This window comes from Sturnus vulgaris, chromosome 3, assembly GCF_052056855.1.
Source record: "Sturnus vulgaris isolate bStuVul1 chromosome 3, bStuVul1.hap1, whole genome shotgun sequence".
Classification (NCBI taxonomy): Eukaryota; Metazoa; Chordata; class Aves; order Passeriformes; family Sturnidae; genus Sturnus; species Sturnus vulgaris.
The window spans coordinates 23,003,448-23,028,651 of NC_142245.1; the positions used below are offsets into that span (position 1 = coordinate 23,003,448).

General features: G+C 39.0%; 1 protein-coding gene across 2 annotated transcripts in view; it reads right to left on the reverse strand.

The window, feature by feature from the left end:
• The window catches only part of RPS6KC1 (ribosomal protein S6 kinase C1), an 85,237-nt gene that overhangs the window by 46,551 nt on the left and 13,482 nt on the right, over positions 1 to 25,204 (reverse strand). For both annotated transcript variants that reach the window (XM_014876892.2, XM_014876894.2), the window contains 5 exons: positions 21,701 to 21,816; positions 19,656 to 19,749; positions 16,010 to 16,069; positions 14,845 to 15,207; positions 824 to 942 (listed from right to left, as the gene is read on the reverse strand). In XM_014876892.2, the coding sequence (XP_014732378.2) occupies positions 824 to 942; positions 14,845 to 15,207; positions 16,010 to 16,069; positions 19,656 to 19,749; positions 21,701 to 21,816 (752 nt within the window). The remainder of the gene's footprint in view (positions 1 to 823; positions 943 to 14,844; positions 15,208 to 16,009; positions 16,070 to 19,655; positions 19,750 to 21,700; positions 21,817 to 25,204) is intronic.

Consider the following 25,204-nt stretch of genomic DNA (forward strand, 5'->3'; position numbering starts at 1 on the left):
ATCTTCTATCCCTTTTGTTATCCCTTGATATTAGAGAGTCAGGAAGTTTGTAGCTTTTACACTTACTGCAATAGGGCAGTCACTGACAATAACACAGTTTAACATGACTGCAGTAAAAGTCTAAAGCAGAAACAGATAAATCCCAAAGGAACTGTTCTAAGGAAGGGCAAGTTAGATATTTATTGAGGGTATCTTAGAACAAGCTTTGTTTGTCTTTTGTAGGAGCACAGATAAGCCTATTCTGCTCAAGAAAGTGGAAATTAGCAAAGAAACTTCCCAAAAATCAAGAAGGAGCTGATCCCACAAGCCTATCGAAGAGAGACATTTAAAAGGATCAGGAAGAACTGTTGCTCTGCTAAGGACATTTTCTGTGGAAAATTAATCTGATCCCCTCTACCCTGTGCTTGACTCACTTGTGATGCATCACTATGTGCCAGGCTAAAGAAATCAACAGGTTTCTCACTCCCTACATGGCTGGCCAACATTCTCATGGAAAAGTCAAACAAAATGCTACATTCTAGTGTGGGTTTTTTGCTTTACCTTTAGATTCTTCAGTATGATGAAAAATGTCTATGTCATCAATATAAGCAGTAGGAAAGCATGTGAAAAGCAGTCCTGTATTAAACCAAACATTCCTTGTAACATTATGAAGAATCAGAAAGAATGGCAACTGAACAGAAACACAACATCAAAACACTCCTTGGGCGTCTCAAAAGAGAAATTCTAGACAGCTTTTGAACCTTAAGCCTGAATATGCTTTGCTACTAAGTCACACCAAATTCTGAAAAAAAACTAATTCAGAAAAAAATTAATTAAAGCCTACCATAGAAACAGATGCATCTTCAGAGGTTTTATGGTAGAGACTGGAAATTTTTTCAGCACGCATAAGATATTCTGCAGTCTTCTTTTTCACTGCTTCTCGACGAGTTGGGCTTGCTTCACCTCAATGGAGAAAAAAAAAAGTTATGTTTTCTATGAAGAGAGAGGTACTAAATAATCAAAGCACATGACTACTTTGATTCTACCTTTTTGATTTTCTTTGGGTTATTCATAATCAAAACTAAAGAGATGCATCTTCTAAAACTCCAGTACTGTTAAAAGAGTTCTACAAAAATAACTAATTAAGCCTTGCTATAGACTAAGGTTAATAAAAAGCATTTCCTAATATTTCTGTGATTTGGTATATGTTCCTATGGTAACATGAGCAAAAACTGAAACAAACCACTGATCCAAACCCTGTATTCCAAAAAGCAAAACCAATTAGGAGAGACAGAATAAGATGTTTACAATAAAAACAACAAACTTATTTTTTCCTCAGGTTTCCAGTATGGACTCTCCTAGTTATACATGAAGTCTAGAAATGCTATCAAAAGCAAGAAGACAATTGAGGAGACACTAAGAAGTCCTGCTCACAGCTTTTCAGTGTTAGACATTCCTTTCCTCTTGTCTTGGGGTAACATGGGAAGAAAGCAATAAGCACTTGCACCAAGTACTTCACTCTTTCAGATGGCTAAATGACCATTATAATTATTTCTGATCTACCCAAACTCTTGGTGAGAGCCACATGATTCCACACAAACTCTGAATTCACTCTGAAGCTTTCAGTTTGGTTTAGGCATTCACATCCTGAGCAATGGAGTGCTGTAACAGACTCAACCTGTGATGGCAACACCCAACCAGTTAATCACCAAGCAAAGATAAGAGACTGTGAGACACAATTGTTAGAACAGAGAATTGAGATTATTATGCTGAAAAAAAGACAGAGACAATTGTCCCAGACGAAGACTGAAGGACAGCAGAGACTTGATATGGCCCTGAGAGTCTCTCCCAGCCCAAACTGAGGCCATCCAAGACTTGCAGAAACAAAGCCTTGACTGTGACAGGCTCTGCACTGCCAGGTGCAAGCCAGCACCCCTCAAACCGATGCTCAAACAGGGCAAGGAACTGCAAGGATATCTGCCCAACAGCTACTCCACATGAAAGACAAGGCAAGGAACAGGAGAGGCAATAAATTAAACACACAAATACACAAACCCCAACCAACGGCAGATAACAGACATTAACAAAGACTAGAACTCTCATAAGACACTGATCACAGGGCCATGAAAGGAACCCGAGGGTAACCTTGAAGGAGTTCAACCAGAAACTTTGTAACTGATTAAAAAAAAAAAAAGAAAACACCAGGATTATTGTGGGTTATCAAGAACAAGTCTCATAAAAAAAGGGCAAGCTTATTATGGAATTTCTGACAGAGAACTTACTGTGTGAATGCTGGCATTCAGAAATTACAGTGGGAGGTTTTCAGGGGGCAATTGTGGCAGTGTGTAAGACACTGTGAGATTTGTAAGGACAGAATTAAAGGTAGGGGTCAAGGTGGATTGCTTTAAAATAGAGACTCCCATTCCTTTCAGATCACGAGTAGAGACTACCCAAACACACAGAAACATTGCACTCAGATTCCATCAAAAGTAAGCAGAAGAGACTTTGGGTCTACTCCAAGTTCTGGGGTAAGTGATCCCTTGTAAATTTTACTAGCTACCTCATAGCAGGAGGGAAAAGTGATTGTCCCCTCCTTGGATATAGACACAAGGCAGCTCTGCAAAAACCTTTGTCTAAGCGTGGCTTGAGACAGACAGAAATTCAGTGCACTTTCAGCATACAATATTATGGATATTTATCAATATCTCAGTAATTTCTCTCATTCTAAAGACCAAGGGGAATCTTGGTAAAAAGTTTCCTTGATAAGACCGCCAGTCTTACTTCCATCTAGGATAAAAAATTTTTTTAAAAAATCATTCAACTCTTTGAAGTTGGCATTATCAGAAGAGAGTAGATACACTGTATTTTTTTTATAAGCGTGTGTTGCAATTTCCTAAAACACCACTAACTCTTGCTTTCATCTCTGCAGGTAGTGTTAAAGAACCACGGAGCTTCCTCCTCTGCCAAGGCACTGGTGAGCACCCACATTCCCTCAGACACACCAAGTGGCAGCTGCTCAGGGAAAACAAGACATCTGCACAGCAGCAATAAACTCTTCAGCCAGCATTTCCTTCAAGCAGGCTGCTAGAAAACTGCTAGGTTAGTGTCCAAGGCTATCATAAAAGTCAAGCTTGCTGTTTAATTGTTAGTTATGTGTATTTAGTTTGGATGTTTCTTGCTTTTTTTCCAATGCTTCAGTAATTTTACAGTAATTAACACAAAACCAGCTAGGATGTCCTCTTAGAGCTGTCTTTGTTCTCCCTACTTTCACAAGACATTAATTTCAATTTTCCTTCTACTTTTCCTTCCCAAGTAATTTTTTGAAAAACCTTTGCAAACTGTTCCCCTCATGAAAATCTTCAGCCATAAAAAAAGGGTGTGGATTCACAATATAACATTCATTCAGCAAGTTCTCACATCATATTTATGGATAAGATCATTAACAGTTCAGTCTCTGAATACTTTAACAGGTGGATGATTGAGAATTAGGTTCATGGAAATAGGATTTTGACTTTTTATTTTTTGCATTAGTTTAACCAAGAAAATGTAGAAATTTCTATTGCAATACAAATTCCCACTTAAACAGCCAATATCCCACTAAAATCTGTAAATAAATACAGGATATAAATTTAATAAACAAATAAATGCTACTTTAAAAGCATCAAACACAGAGAGTAACAATAAAGACCCCATTAAGCTAAAAATAATCTTTAGCATTTATGCCAAATTCGAGGTCATAGAACTGTTCACTTAAAACCAAATAAATCACTAAAACACAGTACTAGAATAAATCCTTGTATCTGACAGATGTCAAAGCTGTGATTCAGACTTCATGGATTTTTTTTTAATGCAATGTTACATTTTGCCATGAAATATTAGTTTTAGTTATGCAAAATGTGTATTTTCAAAAGCATCAATTTTATTTTATAAAAAATTAAGAATAATCATTTATACCTAGTTAAGAATTTTTTATTTAAATATTGTATGAGCATATTGAGCTCCTATTTCCATTCTGTGGTTAGCCCACAATAATCTAAAGAGTTATCTCTCTAATTACAATTTAAACTTGAAAGGTTTTTTTTTTTAAATGGCAGCAAACAGGAAATGTTTAAACTGTGTCAAAGCCTTTGATGAATCTTTACAACTGTTCATAAAAGATCATTCTGCTTAAAATAATATTGATTTTTCATTTATTTTCCTAGATACTAGAAGATTTATGTTTCATCTGATCAGGATCAAAGCTTCTCCCCCCTCCTGATCACTGGGATTAAATCAGCAATGTCATTTTACACTTTTAAAAACTACACTGCTAAAGCAAGATATAAAAGTGCAGCAAGGCTGATCATAGAGACCTTAGAATAAAAACCCCTCAAGATTCCCCATCTCTCTCTCTCTCCCTCTGCATTTGCTACAGAGCAGCTGTGCCTCACACAGATTCAGATGAATGAAAATATTAAGGCAAGAAACCACCCACTTAGTTTATTTTCCATATGACTTTCCTGTAATTATTTTGTAAACTGTTCACACAACAATATATAAAAACATCTGCAAAAACAGGTAATTAATGTGTCAAGCCAAACTAATGCATTTTTTATGGTGTCCATGCTTCGTCAACTGTAATTATAACTCTTTTTAAGCAAATGATGATGTGTTTGTTGCAATGTGCAAGTGGTTATTTTAGATGCTCTGTTTACTATTACTGCAAACAGAATATAAAAACTCTACAGCTACTTTGTTGCACATATAAGCCTTCATCCACACACACAAGCACAAGCAGGCTGCTCCCTCATTTTCTAAAGGCTTTGCCTATTTCAAAGAAATAAAAAAAAAAATCTTAAAATGAAAATTGGCTTTGGAAAGGCCGAGCAGGCCACCCGCTGACCAAAGTAACAGTAAGCCAGGACATTAGGACAGCAGCCAATGATTTAAAATTTGTCTTTAATTTGTATTTCTAAAGACAGCTCAGCTACAATTTATTTACAAAGATGGATATTCCTAACAACATTCAAATGATTTTAAGGGTTTGACAGAGGAAAACCACAAATATCAGAATAATTGTGCCACTGAGTTCTTCTGTGACTTGTCTGATTGTTTGCCCATAGTGCACTGATTTGAATGAAAAACACAAACAAGCAGCACTTCCACAATATACAGCAGTGGCATCTGAAAAACCAGCAATATTTTTATTTGTCTTCTGCTCAGTCTTCACTCACACTTCATAGTACCTCAGAAGAGGACATACCTTTGAGAGATCAGGTAACTCAACACTCAAGTGTTCATCTCAGTTAACTGCTTATTCACACATCAAATCTTATGTCGTTCTATCATACAGGAAAATAACTTATGTTTAGTAGTAACAGCAAAAAGCTGTTGAAAGAGGGCCATATTCAACAAACTTAGACAAATAAAAAAATTTGGTCAGTAAAGACCGTGGACAAAAATCTGTCCTTTTTCCTCAAATAATCTGGGATACTACAAAGAGAACACATCTCAGATGCATAGAAGTGCTCTCAAACTTGCTCTAACTATTCTCCTCCAAGGATCCAGGATGAAGTCATGGTGAAGATCTGTTTCCCTCTGGATGATAAAAATAGCTCTAGTTGCCACTTGCTACTAACATACACAAAATAAACCCCAAAATAATCAGTAAATCACGATATGTAGTACCCACCCAAGAATTCTAGATATCTCTTCCTTTCTTTGTGCCTGACCAGTTCCAAATCATCCCACTTAAGGTGTTAAGAGGTTTTCCTCAGCAGGAGTTAACAGGACAACAGAGGTGCACTCCCTACCTGAGTAGGTGCTTGGCCAGGACTGGGATATTTTCACAGAAAAAGTAAGGCCATAAAGTTAGTACTATCTGTCCCAATCCTCTGCAACCTCCTCTTCCTGCTTTTCTCTCAGACTTACTAAAAATATATATGGGCTGCCTTCCTTTAAAGAAGATATCAGAAGAGATTTGCTCCAGGAAGGAATATCCTCTTGCAGAACAAGCTACAAGGAACTTGTGCGAGACTGCCTGTTGTGCCGGCCCCAAACTCCACGTTCTTAACAATTCAAACACTAAAACTTTCTCTAAATACTGAAATCTTCAATGAAACATTTATAATTGCCAAATCTAACAGCTATAATACCATTTTTTATTTTTAAAAGTTTCTTTATCTTCTTCACAGTCTTCCTGCACATATCACCCAGCTGGATTGCTGAATTTTTCAAAGAATTGCTCTCTATAAAAATGCAAGGGAGTAAGCCTTAAAAGATTTATTTCTTCTCACAATGAAAAGAGGTTTAGCAGCACCTTCCTTATTAGTGGGTAGCCCAGCTGTTATTTTTGCCTAATTGGTTCAAGAGGACCTCTGTTCTTCTTAGGGCAAACACTTCTTACATCATGTGAAGCAGACTCCTTTGTCCATATTAGCCAAACAAAAGCTCAGGCACAGCATAAGTGACAATGCGACTCATAATCCAGCACGGGTTTGTGATGACTTTGGACACTGTTTTATAACCCCAAAATTTATTTCAGGAAGGGGAAAAGCTGCTGATTTTGGAACGAGTCTCCACCAACTTTCACAGGAGGGTGGGTAACCTTTAATTTTCAAACAATTACTTAAGTGAAATGTGGCAGGTGCTGGGGTAGACAGATACTGCAGCATCAAGGAAAGAGCTATAGATTTGAGCAGCAGGTGGGGGTTTGGAATTGTGAAATAAGACCACTGCCTCATCAGCTCTAGTATGCTTTACATTATATTAACGGCAAGTTCCTTTGAGGTGCTGATCAAATTCTGCAGCTGAAAAAATATTGTAAATATTAAAAAATAAGACAAAGGTTAAGTCCATTATGATAAAACAGCTTGAAGCTTTTTTTTCCCTCTTTTTTTTCCCTTAACATTTTGAGAGAGCCAAAATTTATTAAGATGCAACACATTTATCAGAACCATTCTTTCTTGCTTTTCTGAAGATTGAGGATAGTACTGCACTCTATCAACCAAGAAGAAAAGCCACTTAAACCTTTCACACTAAAGCACAAATTCATGACAGTGAGTGAACGCCTACAAATTCTTCTTCCAACTTTCCAGTGTGCTGGTAACTATTATGTCCATATGTTACATACATCATCTTCACTGCAGGTTGCCTGAGACCCTTGGAGATCTACATTTCCTAAGAAGTTGCCAGTTCTGCATCCTGTAGAAAACCTATGGCTACATCACCTGTCATGTAAATGTCTAGGCAAACATCTCTGTAGGGAAAAAAAAAAATGTAGGCATATTTGCCAAAGTTAAGACTACACAGAAGAATGGTGTGGGTGAAATGTGTTTGAGTGACCAGTAAAGCAAGAGACAAAAACACTGAAGATAAGAAATGCAACTTGCCAGAAATGTTAGCCAACAAACATCTGCTTCTAGAGAAACTCTCATGTTAAATCCACAAGGTGATGATAGCTCTTCATGCACATGTACAGCTACGTGGAAAAAAATAAAATGAATGGTCACAGCACCCAGCATTTCAGGAAGGAAAGTCTTAACTTCCCATCTATCTGCTAATAATTGTAGTCTTACTGTAAGGTATTTCACCAAAATAAGAGTTAACATGACAAATATTCTTGAACATTCTTCTGCTGAACTACTTCAGAAGGCAGTAAATCCTGTAATTGTTTCAAGATAGAAGGACAAGCTGTGACATTCTAGCACAGAGTAGGGAACAAAATGGTGCCAGCAGCAGCAAGTCCTCCAACACAAGCACCATGGGAACAGGGGAAGAGCACTGACAGGCAGAGTAAGGAAAGAAGTTATACAGGCCACCATCATGGGAGAGAGGAAGTCTCCAAGTTCTCTGCACTCCCCCTTCTTGACTAAAAGGACAAGTTCAAATTAGAATTAGCATCCACAAGCATGCCTTGCTTCAGAGCAGAGGGAACCCAGGCACACAGGCACCTACCCCTTCAAGTAAGAACAGTTTGAAGTAAAGTACTGTAGGGGTAAAAAAAAGAAAAAAAACAGGTTAAAAAAACCCAATTATAAGATCCATAAATCCTGACAGTCTAGTACTACTCATATTTATGCATTAAATGCAATTCATATGTACTTTTATATACTACTGTGGGAAATGGTATTTTTCCCCAAGCAATCACAAAAATCTCTAAAACAGAAGAGCCAGCAGCAGGCCTTGTAGAGATCAAACCTAAACTAGTCCTTCTACACAGCTCTGAAGCTAAAGAGGCAATTTTAAGATACTGGAAGAGTTGAGAGGGAAAGAGGACAGGAACAGAGAAAAGGGGGATGTGAAAAGAGAAACTGTATATACAAGAACTATTTGGGAAAGAATCAGAGCACTGATTATCATGCAGCATCATGCCCTTAAACCTATCTATGCAATTTTTCTATTCCAGCTAGTAATTTGCCTCAATTCACCTACAGTGCCTGAGGCATTGAATTCCGTAGCCAGAGACTTCAAATTTCTCACCTGCGGACAGCAGCGGCACTGTAACCTAAATCAGTCTGCCCTGTCTACCCTGCACACTGCAAGGAGTGTGGCAGCCCTACTGGGCTGATGGGAGGCAGAAACCCCACACAGCTACAGTAAAAAAAGATTCCTGCACTTTGCAGCTAAGTGTTGTGGCTAACAACAGCTGAGATAAAAGGCAGTGCAGGCTGGAAGAGATGTCTGTCAAAGAGGCCAAGCACAGGCAGCAATCTGGCAAGGAACTGCTGTGAGGAAAGGCTCAAATCTTGGAAAGGTCAGAACACCACCAAGTTAATGGAGCTAGCTGTGTCCCAAGAGGGAAGAAAAATAAGATTTCTAAGGCCCACCTGGTCACATATTTATTAATTCTTCAACAGCCACATGCTAAGTAACCACATTCAGAGTCATCTCTGCATCACACCCTACACACTGGCTTGCAGGTATTGCTACATTTCACTTTGCACGTATTGAAGGCTCTAAGCTCTGCAGCATGTACTAAACCTCAGGCCTTTCTCAGCCTCCTGGTGCAGAGAAGTCTTGCAGTTTAAATGGAACTTTGCCTTGAGTGTTTCTTTACATAGCTAAATCTGGCTGCATTTAAACAGTAACTATATACATTAACCATATTTTACTGGCACATGCTGTATTTTACTGCTTTGCCACAATAAGGTGTCTAAATCCAGCACTTTCACATAGGGAATGACATCACTCAGGGTAGTCCATCCAGCATCTACTGCACAGTGAAGGATCCTACAGCACTAATCTGCTCTGAAGCTCCGTATGGTCTGCAATGGGCTTGGAAGACAATACATTCCAAAAATGAACAGTTCATAGTCCATACCAGCATGTGTTTCAGCATCACTGGCAGCACAGTGAGATATGAGGTGTTTTTTTAAAACCAACCACAGTACTTCCAACATCCATTCTTACTGAAGCTGCTTATCAACACAGAAGTCCTGTCACATACTTTTCTTCTGAAGCAGCAGCTGTGATTTCAAGGTTGTATGAAGCACTAGGAGAGAGGGAGCACTTTGTATCATTGTCCAGAAAGCTCAGCCCACACAGTTCTACAGCATCCTCACAATTCAATAGCAAGAAACAGAAATGGTTTTTGGCTCCCTAGGTAGGAATCAGGCCAGGAAGGTTTTCCCTTGACTGGTTTCAGCCTCAGTGGAAGTACAGAACTACAAGAACAAATGGACCTACTTGGTCCTACACCATAGGAACACAGAAGCCTAAGATCAGAGTGAGAATTACAATTCCATCACCAACCTTTCCCTGTGGAGTCCAGCACAGCTCTGTCTGAGGGTTACCCTGCAGACATCAGCTCACACTCCAATTCACCTTGTCAGAAAACAGGTCTGTTGTTTCCTTAAAGACATTGCCACAACCAGACATCTGCTAGATAGCTCAGAAACTGTTAACACCAATGAGGAACACTACTCAGAGGCCTTCATAAGTGAAAAGAATTCAAAATAGCTACTGTGCAGCAACAGAAGTTGTCTTCATAAGTGCCATTCAACAAACAAGCAAAGGAAGCCAGAAATGTGCTGGTGGAAGGCCATGGCTGTTTCCCTTTTCATATAGTACTGTCTTCTTGGCATTCTGTCAAGCATGCTCCTGTTTGCATCCCTGGCTCCATCACAAGTTCAAATCATAGCCCATCATAATCCCAGTAATTAGACACAAGTTGGTTTGTTTTCAGTATATCCAAAAATATCATCTAGTTGTCCAAAGTATTCCCAGCATTTCATTGTATATGCATTTCTGGGTTAAAAGTCAAAGTCATTTTAGCAAGGTTCCAGTAATTTGTGTAAATTTTGTTCCAGCTCTGTTTACTGGATAAACATTAAAATAGCACGGAGCAGTGCAAAACTGACATTCACAACCTGCTTTCAAAGACAACAGCAGCTTATTCAGAACTTGTAGATCCCTAACACAAAACAGATACCTGGAAAACAGCTTGTGGCTGCTGACACTCCAGAGGCATCACATACTTCATGCAACAAGGTTCATGCTGCTTAAACTAAATCAATATTCATTCTGCCCAGCCACAGCTGCTACACGTGTGAAAATAAACATCCCAAAAGTCCAACAGAGTAAATCTCCCTTCAGATGTTAACATGCAACATGGACAGACCAGCAATGAACACATTTGGTTTCTAAAACACATGAAAGAGATCCTGTACTTTTCTACATGAATTAGGCTGGCCATGTCATGCAGCATTCTTGCTTCTTCACATGACTGAAGTTATTGAAGCACAGCAATAAGCAGCAGTGTTAACTCTGACTGCCCTGATCCATAATGGATATAACTACAGAATGGTTGCAGTTGTAAAAAAGAGGAGTAACTTATACAAACAGACCTCTCTTCTTTATTACAAAAAAAAATTCTCCATAATTTTAGCCTCATGATCTGCTTGTTCCTAACACAAACTATGCCCTATACCAAAGTCAGGGAATGCACTACTTTGCATAAAACAGAGTTAACTTCCAGCTAGAAGTTGGTGGCTTGCTATTGATTAGTACATTTTTTCCATCACTAGGCCTGAAGCAATGCACTGACCTCAAAGTGCTCTGACATGCTAACAAAACAAAGGAACAGCTATAATTGTGAGCCGAAGTTTCTAGCAGTTAGCATACTTGGTATGCTTTAAAAGGCAGAGAACCTTGAATCCTAGAAGGTTTCAGCTCCTAGAGAATTGTTGAACCATCCTACACAACCCTTACAGACCTGTCTTCCAAAAGCTTCCAAACTCTGCATGCAGCAGTGCCCAGAAAAGACAAGAGGGTTGGTACACATTTAGAAGAAAAAGGAAATTATGGCAGCTACTCCCTATCACTGCAAGCAAGGCAGCCCTAGTATAAATGAAACAGGAAGGCACAAAAGGTGCAGTTAAAGGGCTACACTGCCAGTCCAAGATTTCATTCTTCCTCTCACTAACAATTGGTTAATATTAAAGATGTGTATGGAGCAGAAGTAGGCCAAACATGTATAATGAGTAGATGCCCAGAGTCCAAGGTATACACCAGTCTCTGAGCACACAGGCAACAGTCATTCCCCAAGGGACACAAATTGGGTTTCTTGGCAGGACTACAAACAGGACATGAAAGGATTTAGTATTAAACTCTGCAAGAGATGAGCAAAGTAACTATATATGCACCTTGTCCAGAATAATTAACACCACTGTACATCAGAGAGCACGTGCACACAGCTGAAAACAAAGTCAAGATGGCCATTTCTCAAACATATGACACATGCCTCGCCCAACACTAGTGCCAGAAGCTCAGAGAGCTGAAAAGCCATCAGGAATATAACAAGTGTGCTTAACTGCCTTTAGGGAAGCCACCTACTCCAAACTAACCAGCACAGGTCTGTAAAGCTGCAGCATCCAACTTTCTCGTACATGGTTTTGAGGAGCAGCCTGGAGCAGCAGATGTTGTGCAGAGCCCAAAGGAGTGATGGTACCAGCACCCCTCAGATCCACCCAAGCAGCTCAAAGAGGTGCTCACCTGAGGAAGGAGACTGTCTCAAATCCTAAGTCTGAAGCACAGAGGATGGGTGGCATTCCTTTCCCCATCTCCGTGCACCGGGTACCATCGCCCGATCCTAATTCCTATTTCCTTGCCGCCACCTCGTGGCCAAAGTCTGCATTCCCGTATTTCTGTATTTTCCAGGGAAAAAGCCACGAGAGGCCACGCGTTCTCCAGCGGCTGTGCAGAGACAGCGGCACTGCACAGGTGTGTAAGGATCGATGAACGCTCGGTGTTTCGCTCTCAGCTGTTACAAAGTCTTATTTACACTCAATAGGTGCAAAATAATCCGTGGCAGAAGACCAGAAGCGCTTCGTAGTAATTGCACCATCCTTATCTTTTTATTATCTTTTTTTTAATCTGTGCGAAATACATAACTAGGGGTGTTTAAATAACTGAAGTGATTAGGTAGGTTTGTGGGTTTTTACTGCAATATATATTAACTGTTCACATACTAATGCTAAACACACTACCTTCACAAAGCAGCTAACGTTAAAAACTTTTGTTTGGGGTGAGTTTTTTGCTTTTTTTACTGTCCTCATAGATCATGAGGTGGCACATTTTTAGCAAGACATTTGGACCAGCCCTGTCATCATGAAGAGGGCAACAGTGTCTCTCTGCCAGCTTTCAGAAGCTTCCAAGAAAACTGGACACAAAATGAGCTGGATCTATCCAAATCTAGTGTGAATGCCCAGAAGAGAATGAATATTCCTTCACAGCTATGCAGGGTAACACAGAGAAATGAGAAAAGGGCTGACTGCTAGGACTCACCCTGTGTATAATTATCCCAAGGGATAAGAGGCCACCTAAAATGCAACTCATTCCCATTACTCCTTCTTGTGTGCTATACAGATGCAATGTCAGAGACTGCAAAGAAAAAGGTGCTGGTTACATGTTTCTTCATCCATCAGGAACACTGACATACACCACACAGGTACCATCACTAAAAACGTATTAGTAACTCCCACTGCACCGAGTGGCATTAAGAAAATCGGGCAGACTATCACAATTTTCTATTCCTTTAATTTCTTCCTAGCTTGAAAAGCAGGGATAAGTGGGTGAGAGAAAAGGATTAACAGTTATCTGAGGCAGATGGAAGAATGGCTAGTCAACAGCAAAAAGGAAAAAATCCTTGGAGGAAATTTTGGCAAATATAAGTAAGAAGTTAACAAGTTCATATGCATGACTTGAGCAAATCACCTACATGCAATAAAAGTCTTTCACAACTTTAAAGCAAACGTATTACCCTAAGGATTACCATAAATTTCAAAGCCAACATGTTTAACCACTGCCACAACTCAAGTATACACGATAATTACCACAGCAAAACTGATGTGCAATAGACTGACTTGTTTTCAGGCCCTAACAGTTTGAAATAGTTTAATAAAGAAAGCTTTTGAAATTGAAGTTTGAACTGTCAGTTCAAAACAGCATCATGGCATCCTTGCATCATGGCTGGCAGACAGAAGTGTTTATGACAAAATAGGATATCCTTCAGAAGATCACAACTGAATGGCCCACAGGTCTATGAAAAAGTGTACTTGCAAAGAAAGAATAGCTGGGCTCTCCAACAGAAGACTGACAGCATATTCAACACTAAGAATGAAAAACATTTTGACAACACAGGCAAGAAAAGGCAGGATGCTATTAAAAAGCCACAACAAGCAGCAAAGCAGCAACCCTACTGACATCACTGAGACTTGAAAAGAGATGGATTTACTTTTGCCAAAAAGTATAAGACATTTTAAGCAAAGGCTGTGCACATATCTTGGCTCACACCTCTAGTTATCATCAGTAACCTACCCATTATTTTTTGCCAGGCCCCATTAAATCAGCTCAGCAGGTAACTTCCATTGCTAGAACTGTTCAGAAGGTCTGGACCACTGCTGTGCATCCCACTGGGATGCAGCAAAGGCTTCTTGCTTGTGTGTATTTGGTACATTCATGTCTAAGTCCAGATCTGGAGCAGCAGAATGCACCTGTGCTGTACACTGTCAAACAAAGGCACAATTCTAATCTCACTCATTTGATCTGTGTGGGACAGAAGCACAATACACAGACCCTGAATTCACTCCAGGAAAGAACAAATCCTTCCCTGTACTTGATAGTTTTAAGCCACTGTTGGACAAATGCAAATTATATGAAGTTATCACTTGAGATTCTCAAGAGCTAGAGAAGGGAAAATTTTTTCTCTCTTACTGACAAGGTGCAAGGAGGCAGAAATTTACATGTAGTTGCATCCAGTCTATTAACAACAGCTTTTGCGGATATAAATCGACAGATCAAAGACTTTTGAAAAGGAAAAAAATAAAAAAAAAAAATGTCCTCCTCTAACAATGTAAGTTTCTATGCATCCTTCAGCTAGAAAAGGAGAATAGTCTAGTGGAAGATGCAAGAGGCTGTGAGACAAGAGCAATTCTAATCCTGTTGTGATTGGGAAGTTAACCTGAGGCTGCTTCTCCCCATGCGTAAAATGGGGATAATTAATCCTCACTTAACCATGTAAATTAAATAATGTTTCAACAGTGCTGCAAGTGCCACATATTAATTAATGGCTAGGCAATGAAAAGGAAAGAGCCAAAAGTGGAGCACTTTGCTACTTACCTGCAAGTTGAAGGTTGTGCTGCAATTTTAACAGAGGAGATATTGGGCACATGGAAGACGAGACCCTAAATTATCATTCAGTCTTAGAGAGAAGAGTTTTTCTCTCTCATGTGCACACAGCTATCAAGTACATGAAAGCCAAGCACATGTAATTCTGCATTTCAGATCACTTCTTTGCAACACAGTAAGCTAATGTTAACCATGGAAATGCCATAAACACATAAATACATACAACCAAGGAGAAGACAATCATGAGAAGATCCGTACCTTGAACACCCTCCAAAAGCAGATCAACCCCCTTTCTATAAAAGCTTAAGGCAGTTTCATAATCTTCTTCCTCCTCCTTCTTCAAAGCCAGTTTTATTAACTCGCCCGCCTTCTCCAAGTAATCTTGTTTGCCTGGCTTGGATTTTAAGGTTCCAGTAAACAAACCATGGCTTTCCTTTTCTCCTTCAGGTTTGCTCCACTCTTGCTCAGATGCCAGTGTGCTTTGGACTGGGGGTTCAGAAGTAACACAAAGACCAGCAGCTCTACTGGGAGAACTTTGGTTGGATGCCATTCCATCATCTACCTCGGCAAGAGAATCTACATCGACTGTCAGAGAGATCAGGTCACTGTCACTGGAGAAGCCTAAAGGTCAGAAAGACATCCATTACTCTAGATTGCTCATATACCTTAGGAGCCTTCAAAATTCCTTATCCCATTCAAAGATTTAGCTCTTTTCACTCATGCCATTTCCTCAGAATGCCCACAGAAATTCCCTGATTGCAATGTAGTTTCTAAAAATGTTAGTAGCTATAGAAACGTATTTTTAAAATATGTTTGTTTTAAAATACAAAAAATAACTACAAACTCTGCAGAACAACCAGTCTTCATTTCAGTACAGGGAATGAAGAGACAAACATCTAATACCCAACTTAAATTTCAAAAGCAGCTCACCATTGGGCTCCATGAAATTAGGAAACGAAATGTATGTGACTGCTATTAGAAAAGTCAACCAGCAGGAGCCAAATTATTGTTGCAAGAAATCCCAACATACTGTTTAAAATCAGCAAGATGGAGCATCCTCAAAACAGCAAAGAACACAGAGTTACTATCAGCTCTCAGCTCACATGTAACACATATAATCTTCCTTCATTGCTAACATGTGGTAAAATAAATTACTTAACACCTCTTTTATCACTCAAATCTGAGCTAACACATTTTATTTTACATTGCCATCAGTCAGTATACCCTCACTGCAAGCTGACCTTCAGTAACTAAACCGCAGGAACTTTTCATTGTTATTTGGGAATAAACAGCAACAAAGATATTTTACATATATACCATTTCATTCTGTAAGGATTATCATCCACAAAAGGCTTTCACTCAATTATGATTTTCTAATAATTTAATTTCCACAAATGTAATGGAACCAACTTCTAGATCTCACCTCCACATTCCGATTGGCTCGTAAGCGTCACATCATCCAGCCCACTTAAATCCTTTCGAACTGAAAAGGAGAAGGACAAAAAAGTTTCTGACATCCATGAGTACAACAGACTACAAGTTCCCTTGCCATCAGAACGAGAAAGCATGACCCTCCTACAGGTAAAAGCACATCATATGAAATTGCTCTTTGACTGGCTATCAGAGATATTCATTTGTTAACATACCGTTAGAATTAGGTATTAGGTTTGCCATTTCTCACTGCTTCCAAGATTTAAACACAAAACACACGTCCTTGCTTGGATGGGGGATTATTCAAACCTCACACTCCACCTCATTTCAACAGCAGCACGACTATAGTCCCTCTGCTCTGACAATTTATGGCTAACAAGACTTAAAACAAGAAAGTTTTCAAAGCTGGGACCCACACACCAAGGGGAAAAAAAAGAAAGGCAGCTTTCAGTCTCAAAAACGTCATTCCAGAATAGTACCCTGCATGAGACATATGGAGCAAGCCACAAATTTGGCAGTGCCACCTGGATATCAAGTAGCAGTTTGTTTTATCACCTTGGCACATGCACCCACTGAGGCAATAAAACAGGCAACACGGTCAAGACATTTATCTGTTTGCATGCACGGAGAAAGTAAATTCTGAGCTAAAACCTGCTGTCTGTTTTCTCCCATATTATTGTCCGAGTGAAGAGTTTAACCACATTTCCAGGTAACATATTCTGACTTATTTTCAAAATGTATGTGGCAACAGCAAGAAGCTGACTCAAAGGTAACTAACTCAAACTTTCTTTTACATTTTGCAGCTGTAGAGTTATAGGAGTTTGCAATTTATAAAAGAGGTGTATGAAGGCACTGTAGAAACAGTGCTTTTCTAAAAGCCAGCAGTTCTTTAACATGATTGAGAGGAAAAAGACATGAAGGAGCACAAATTACCAGACACTCTTTGTCTGAAAAGCAAGGGACAGTGATATTTATGACCTAGACTACTTGAGAGGAAGGGACAGGGTGCACAAAGAAGACAAAGCTCCTGATCTTCTCATGGAAGGGGCATAAAGTGAAGCATTCATGCAGAGAAGAAAACTGCCTGTGTAGCCTCCAGTCCTACAAGAAAGAAGGAAACTCACAACAGAAAAGTTGGAGGAAGACAGAGGATTCATTAACTAGCATAATAATAATAGGCCATTCACCTGCTCAATTTAGGGGCAGCAATGTCAAAATTGAGGGTAGAGAACTGAGCATTTATTAAACGCCATTTAGAGTTATCAGGTGGTGGAAGCAGATCTGATTGATGGACAAAAAGTGCAGAGAGAAAGCACGAATGGAAAAGCTAGGAGTTTTGGAAAGGTGTTCTGGCCACCCAGATGAGATGAATTAGAGCCCATCCACACAGCAGATTTCACATAGACTCAAGTTCCCCTCTCTACAGGCCAAACAAAACCACGTTTGCTCTTGTCTTGTAGCCAACTGGACCAAAAGCCGTATGAACACAGCTAGCATGGCACAGAGCCTGAGCTAATAAACTTTTCTTTAGGTCAGGTTTAGACCTGGCATCACACAACAACAGTCATGGGGTTTTCAGCCAGCTTATAGGGTAGGAAGCATCTCAAGTGCACAGGCTTATTTCTGGGAAGATAATGTGTACATGATAAAGCAGAAGGAGACAGGAAAAAAGAGAATGAAAAAAAAAATTATTTCCTGATGAAGTCTTCTAAAGAATCTGGTAAGGTAATTGAAATAGAAACACTTAGAGAAAGTTGGACATCTGAACATCATCACACGCACTCAGAGAAGAAGATAAAGTGACTGTCAGGAACGTAAGATGAGAATAATGATGCTGAAATTGAACACAAATCTCTGTACATGTCTCTGCCTTGTGTAATTTCACTAGGTATCTGAAAAGTAAATACAGTTACCAAAAATTGGTAGAAAGCCTGGGTAACCTGGCCTCTTGAAAAGCAGATTCCCATGGAAGCATGAACTGCCAAACTCCTTTTACAAGCAAGATAATTGTTGCTTATTTTGGTACAAAAACGTTTCTACTGCTGTCAGTTTGCATCTTCCACCATTAATGTGCACACCTTCTGCAAAATGAACTTTGTCTGGAAAGAACAGTTAAAAGTGAGAAAACACAACCCACCCTTGAAAGTAAACAGCAGCACCTGTTAAGGGATGGATTTGCTACTTCTCAGTACAAGAGCCTGAAGGAGCAGTGCCCACAGAAAGAGACACAGTGAACCAGCCACAGTTAACTGCCATAATCACACTGAGAAAAATCAGATGCAGGCAGGAGGCTGTGAGGAGAGTCAGGGAGAGGATTCAAGGCCAAGTATTGCCACTGCCATCTAGAGGTTTTAAAGACAGATGCTTCATTCTGTCCATAGCCTCCCCCCCACCAAAACATGCTTTCAAACATAAGAAGATATGAGCTGGAAGACACGTAGGTTTTAGAAAAATATAACTCCACAAAATTCACATTCAGCGTCTCCAACTCCTGTGCCCATAGTTGTTCCAAGTATCCTGTAAAAGCCCTCCAGCCGATTCAGAAGGGTATCAAAGAATTTTTCTACTTTACAGCATTTTTTTTCTTTTCAGTATTTTATCTGACATAAAGGAAGTGGTTTTCTTCTGCTAAAAATGAGGCCCTGGTGAATAATGAATAGAAACGTTCACATTAAGCACTTTTAGAAGCACTCTTTATTTTATAGGGCACAGTGTAAAGTGAGTGCATTGTCAGAATCTGAAATGTTAAATTTCACAGAAATCATTAAAACCCCTTAAAACTAGTTAGTGCTATTTATCATAACTGCCCTCTTCAACTAAACAACCATATATAAGCATATATGTTATATGTACATATGTATGTAAACAACAACAACTTCTATAATTTTTCCTTCACAGAACAAAATATTGTGGGGACATTAATTCATTAACATCATAAAAGGTACCACAAAATAAAATGCAAACCTCACTTCCTAAGCACAAAGTTATTGACATAGAGAGATCCCAGTGACAAGTCACAGCCTCAAAAAAAAAAATTAACCAAACACTGTTAGAAACAAAATCCATTTTTTGTTATGCAAGGATTGCTCTATCAAAGCAAATTCTATGCCAGAAAGATCAGGCCCCTTCCTAAGAAAGTTTAATAGGTGTTTATATAATAATGTGGATTTATACATGAGTGCTAAGCAATTCCAAAGGAAAACTTGGAGAATTGAACAATTTCCTAGAAATCACAAGGACCAAGCATAACTCAAATATATAAATATCTAAAAGATTGCATGGTACACAGAAACGTTTAAGCTGACTCAGCCTAGAGGCAGGCAAGAAGCTCTAGTACAGTATTTATTTGGGCTGACTGACCCTTCCAGCTATACTATTATTTAGTGAAAGTGAAGTGCCACTAAAATTACTCTACACGTGGCATCCAAGTCAGCATGTACACCTTTAGAATAAAACTTTCAGAAGTGCAGACAGCTCTGCTGAGCACAATTTCTCTCTTGCCAGTCACAGAATTTTTCGCCATAACAAGCAAACAGAACCTGGAGGCCAATGCTCCATGAAGAAATCTGTCCCTTGTCATTTACGAGCTGCTTTAAAACAGATCATGCTACGAGGTTATGAGGGAAGAGAAAGCAAACCTTCAGAGCTGCAGTCAGACAGGTTGTCAGTCAGAGAGTCAGACAGAGGCTCAGCAGGACCAATCAATTCAGAGCCATCATGCACCTCTCCACCCTGAAAAGAAAGAGGGAAAGGAATTACTCAGCTGCTGTGCTCTATGGAAATTCTCATTGTATAGAAGTGATAGCCAAAATTATATTTTCTAATCAGTGAGTACTCCACTACTTTAGAGTTAATGAATTTAATTAAATCATATAAGCCTGCAAAACTAAACAAGGACTTTCAGTTAAGCCATGTTTGGTTGCCAGACTGACTAATATCCAAATATTTGGTCCCCTGAAGCTTTAGAATTTTGAACTACACAGACCTGCACACCCAAATCTAACAGGGAGAATAATAATGCTCCTGATCTCGTGTCACATATAGCCTGTGTCCTTCAGTGGTGCTCCCAAGCACAGGACTGTTTGTCCATCAGACTAATGTCCCACTCATGACCCACTATCTTGAGTTCTGTCCTAGTTGAGACTTAAAGATACAAGGAGGAAATTCCTCTCCAAGCCTGAAAGGAACCAAAGCAAAGAGAACTTACAATAGCACTAGAAACCACCTAAAGGTTTTTGGTGTTTTTTCTGCTTCATATCTCAGGTGCACACTTTCCATGCCACTTTAACAGAAAGTATTATGTATTATATGGCACCATTTCCAAGGCTACAATGTTTTTTTTCAATGTTACAAATGGGCATTGCTAATCTGTCTTGAACCAGCCTAGCACATTTTCACACAAGCCAGCTCATTCTTTTGGAGTTTAAAGCACATAGATGCAGAGAACACTCCCTTCAGAGGCTTCTAAGAATTCACTGTCCAAGTCTTTCTCTCTCCATGGCTATTTGCACAAAAATCTGAAAAGGAACAAAACCGCCCATGGGCAGAGCTAAAAGCAAGTGCTTAGACCAAACCTAAGGCTCTCTTACAGGAAAGCATGACACCACATCAGCTAACAAATGAGCCTAAATTATTGCATTTGCATAACCCCCCCTTAAGATAGTTTGTCCTTAAAAAATATTGATTTTCTAGTTTCATTAATTTCCCTGAAAAGCCAGAAAACGTTCATTGGGAGACTGTAATACTTTTATTAAGCAAAGAAAGGAAAGAGAGGTCTGAAAAAGTATCCAAAACCACAGAAGTATTTCCAAAGAACTGAAAAAATGTAAAAGCAAATAAACCAAAAAGTAAAATAGTCCAACTCGGTCTCATTTATTGACACCAAATCTTAAAGAAAATTATTTTAAGTATTTTAAAGAACACTGCAATAACTTCGTAATGAAAATAAGTGAAGAATTTTAAGCTTTGATAAAATGTTACTCTTGCACATATACATATATAAAAAATTTAAATATCTAAACACATTAATATGCTTAAGTTCCATCTCAGCCAGATGAACATTTCCTTAATGCCAGACAGTTACTATCATGGGTACACTAAATTTATGCTTATGAGTTTGCAGAACATCAGACTAAGCTACTGAAAATAATGAGGTTTGAAGGAACTACTGAAAAGAAACTGCTTCAGCTGTAATAAAGAGGAAGTCCATACCAATGTACTGTCCTAAAATTTGTTATGGAGACTGGTTCTCACAACACTGTACAAGCAGCACATTGGACTAGTTACATGACAAATTTGTTGCTGTGGACCTGAGTCCACAAAAAACCACCAGGAAACAGTGTAAGCAGTCTTCACTCCTTTGGTTTGAAACTATGAACACCTACTGAAAATATAGGAACAGTGATAATATTTTTATTACTTCCCACTGGAATTCATCATCACAAGTTTTGCTATCATTCAATAAAAAATTCAAATCCCTTCACCTGAAGTTCCTGTAAAACTTTCCACCTTGTAGAGGTGTGGCATGAGGTTTTTTTTTTAAAGCCACATTTCCAGAGTGAACGGAAAACTCTCAATTCATCCACAAAGCATGTCAGACCATGGGTTATAAAGTAAAGCAGAATCAGCACTATACTTCAGTCATGTCGGTAAGAAGCAAATACTTCTGCAAATACTAACCAACCTTAAAAAACTCTTCCAGCTGTTTGCTGTTATAGAGAGCAGGGATATTGGCAGAAAACTGCAAGAGATCTTCAGCACATTGCCTTCTTTCTTCAATCACAGTTTCATCAAATCGCCCTGGAACAGACACATAGATTGACAGTTTTAGAAATAGCTAGACATTTATTTTGCAATAATAACTACAACAAAAGAAAATGAACGAGACAAAAGCAACCTTCTGGAGATAGTGCCCTGAGTCTATAAAAGTCACTCCAACGCTTCAGGAGAACACAGCAAATCTTCAAACTTCCTATTCTCAATTGTCCCTAGAGTCCCGTCTTCTGCAATCCACTCGGATGATGAAAGCTGGCAGCTACGACAAGGATCCTTCGCCCTCTCATCGTAAGAATATGTGAAGCAACACTCTTGATTAGCCAAGAGACACTAACGGATGTCCAGTGTTATCTGACAATAAATGATACATGCACAATTTGACAATATGCCAGTCAGTGTCAGCCTTGATTACGGCCCAAATCCTGTAAGGAGCTGAGCAATCTTCACGGATTCTCAAGAACAACGCACAATATGAGCGGGTAGTAAACAAAGTGTTGCTAAAAGCCCCCAAACAGATCTTCAATTCCAAGGTGCCATTTATGGAGGAGACAAAGTATAGGGGAGATGGTGAAGCCCTACTACCAGGCACTGAAGCTTTCCTCTGAAGTAGCTCCATGCAGACAGGGTCTCATCTCCTTCTGGATTCAAGAGGTAAACAGAGCTGAGAAGCAGCTCATTTACTAAAATGTATAAACCTTCCTTTTTCTCTACCCAGCACCCAAAACATTCCAATTAGAAAAAACATACTTTAAAAACAATCCCACAGTTCACCTGAAGAGATTTGCTTCTCAGGAGAAAAACCTTGGATTGCTACCTTAAATTCACATCCTTCACAATTGCACGCAACTTATTTTAGCTTTTTATATCAACATCACTTTGTTGTTGAAATAGTTACAAGTTTACAAAAGAAAAAGGGCAGAGGTTAACAGTAATAATTGGAGGAGAATAGAACATATATTGCAACAGCTATACAGAGGGGAAAAAAGGACTGAGAAGACAAGTTCAAGAAACAGTACTGCTATAACAGCATGACCAGAAAAATAAGAACCACCTGTGACAGCTCTGTGGCATTAACCTTTGAAGAGGACAAAAGAAACATTGAATACAAAAGCAAAATTCATTTATACTTAGAGCAAGCAAAAAAATAATCCCAGAAGAAAGTATCAAAGCAGGATTCTTTCCAGAAATTCTTCAAGTAAATAGCTCCTGCCCATGCGGTATCAGAAAAAAGAAAATAAAACTAAAAAGACACACACATACTCACAAGATCACAAACAAAGCTTTTGGGGCTTATTTTTCCCATGAAAGAAAAGAAAAGACATCATTGGGCTAATTTTCAGCTGGATTGGTTCCGTGCCTTGCTCACCCTGCCGTTTCAGCTGTACAAACAGGAGCAGCTGTACAAAAGAGTGAGAAACAAGCAAGCAGAAAGAAGGCAAAAGTGATGCTACCATGGTGAGTGGTAACATTGAAATCAGGCCCTATTAAACTGCTCACCAAACTTCCTAAGTCTTCAGAGCAACACTGGGGGTGCATTAGGGCTCTTGGTTCATTCCATGCAAAATTGGACATCATGGAAAGAAAACAACTTCCCTCAGCAAAGCACAGCAGCATAGGCCAGCTAAATGAAGCTACAGATTCACATGAATGCTGTTACAACGCAGTAGAAAATCAATTGTGAAGAAGTAAACACCTAACAATACCAGAAACAAGAAATTTTTGCAAGAAAAAAAATCTGTTAGGTATTTTTCCTCGTTTCTCAAGAATCTCTCCCTGTTTCACCTCATCGAACTCAATAAAAACTAATTTTCCTTATTCACATCTTCCCATTGGGTACCAGATAGGACAGATCAGGACCAGCCCTGCCAGACTGACAGGTGTGTATTCACTGACTGCCAGGCAGCTGCAAACCTCAGACATGAGCTGAGCCTGCCTGGCCCTCAGCAGCACCAAAACACGTTCTCTTCTTACTCAGGTGCTATTTCACAGACTTTGCAGAAGCTAAATTACATTTGCAACCACCTTCACTCTCAAATTTAGCTGATATTAGCCAAATCAGTAAGGGGTTTGACTTTCTAACTGTACAATTATACAAGCTTTAGTTTCTTAGGAAGCTGAGCTAAAAACAATAAAAATACATGTTTGAACAGAGCTGTTGAAACATTAGTCACTGTCACATTTTCCAATCCATTAGCATCATGATACACTATCAGGAAAAGTGCTTCTAGGACTAGAGGGCTTGAGGGGAAGGAAGAACATTATTCAGTACTGGTTCAGTTCACAGACCTCCTGGCATCTTGCTGGCAGTTTAATTCCCAGTCAACACTGCCTAACTCCTTCTTCCTTCTCCTTTTTTCATACTTTCAAGCAATGTTGTATTGCTTAACACTTTCATTATCACTCTTCTCAAGGAAATGCTCAAAAGGCGCTCACACAGCCAGCTGACTCTTCAAACATTTCTATCAGGATGTAATTTTGTATCTAAATCAACATTATTTCTGCTAGTATTTACAATTCACAGACACACACAAACTTTGTTATAAGGATCACATCTTTGTGATATTTTTAAGAAGTGTCAACTACAACTTTAGCATATAACACAATTGTTACTCCTCCAGCAATGATCCATTCAAAATTTCCTATTTACATAAAAACCAAATATATATTCCTGTAAAAAGAATCCACAATCAACTTTGTGGAACAGACCTGAACAACTAAACACCCAGCAAAGTGTGTGTTCATGTTTCAGTCACTTTCTCATAACACTTCCTACTGTACACAACCTCAAATTAATAAATACTTTACTTCATTCAGTGTCTTCAAATAAAAAGAGCATCCTTATGTGAGCTTTAGAATGTAAATCATCTTTCTGACTCACTGCTAGCAAGTTATCAATACCTGGGGAGGTTTGTTTCTTTTTTGGCGGGTTGGGGGGGTGTAGTATTTTTTATACTAGAATACATTTCTGCAGTTGCTAGATGTAACACATGCAGATTTACCCATATTCTGGTAAAATGCCACGTGTGGTCGGCATATGGAAATACTTATAAGTGTCCAAAAACAACAACAAAAAAGAAGTAGCTTGAAAGTGCTGAAGAAAATTATGTTGATGCATATTAGGATAAGACAGTAATCATGTCCCAGATACAGGTATCATAATTTTAGCAGGTGGATATGTTAGGGCATTTTAGATTTTCATTATCAATTTCACTGAGGTTTTTCCTAGAGACCAAGCGGAAAATGTTCCAAGTGTACAGAGAAGTACAGAGAAAGTGTATTTAATCAGAAATCAGATTATTTCTTTTTCCCCACTCATAGCAAGTTTTCTGCTTTGATACAAGCAGCTCTACTACAACGGCCTAAAAATACACACACTTTGTGGCAAGTCTTTGGTTGTGTGAAATATGGAAGC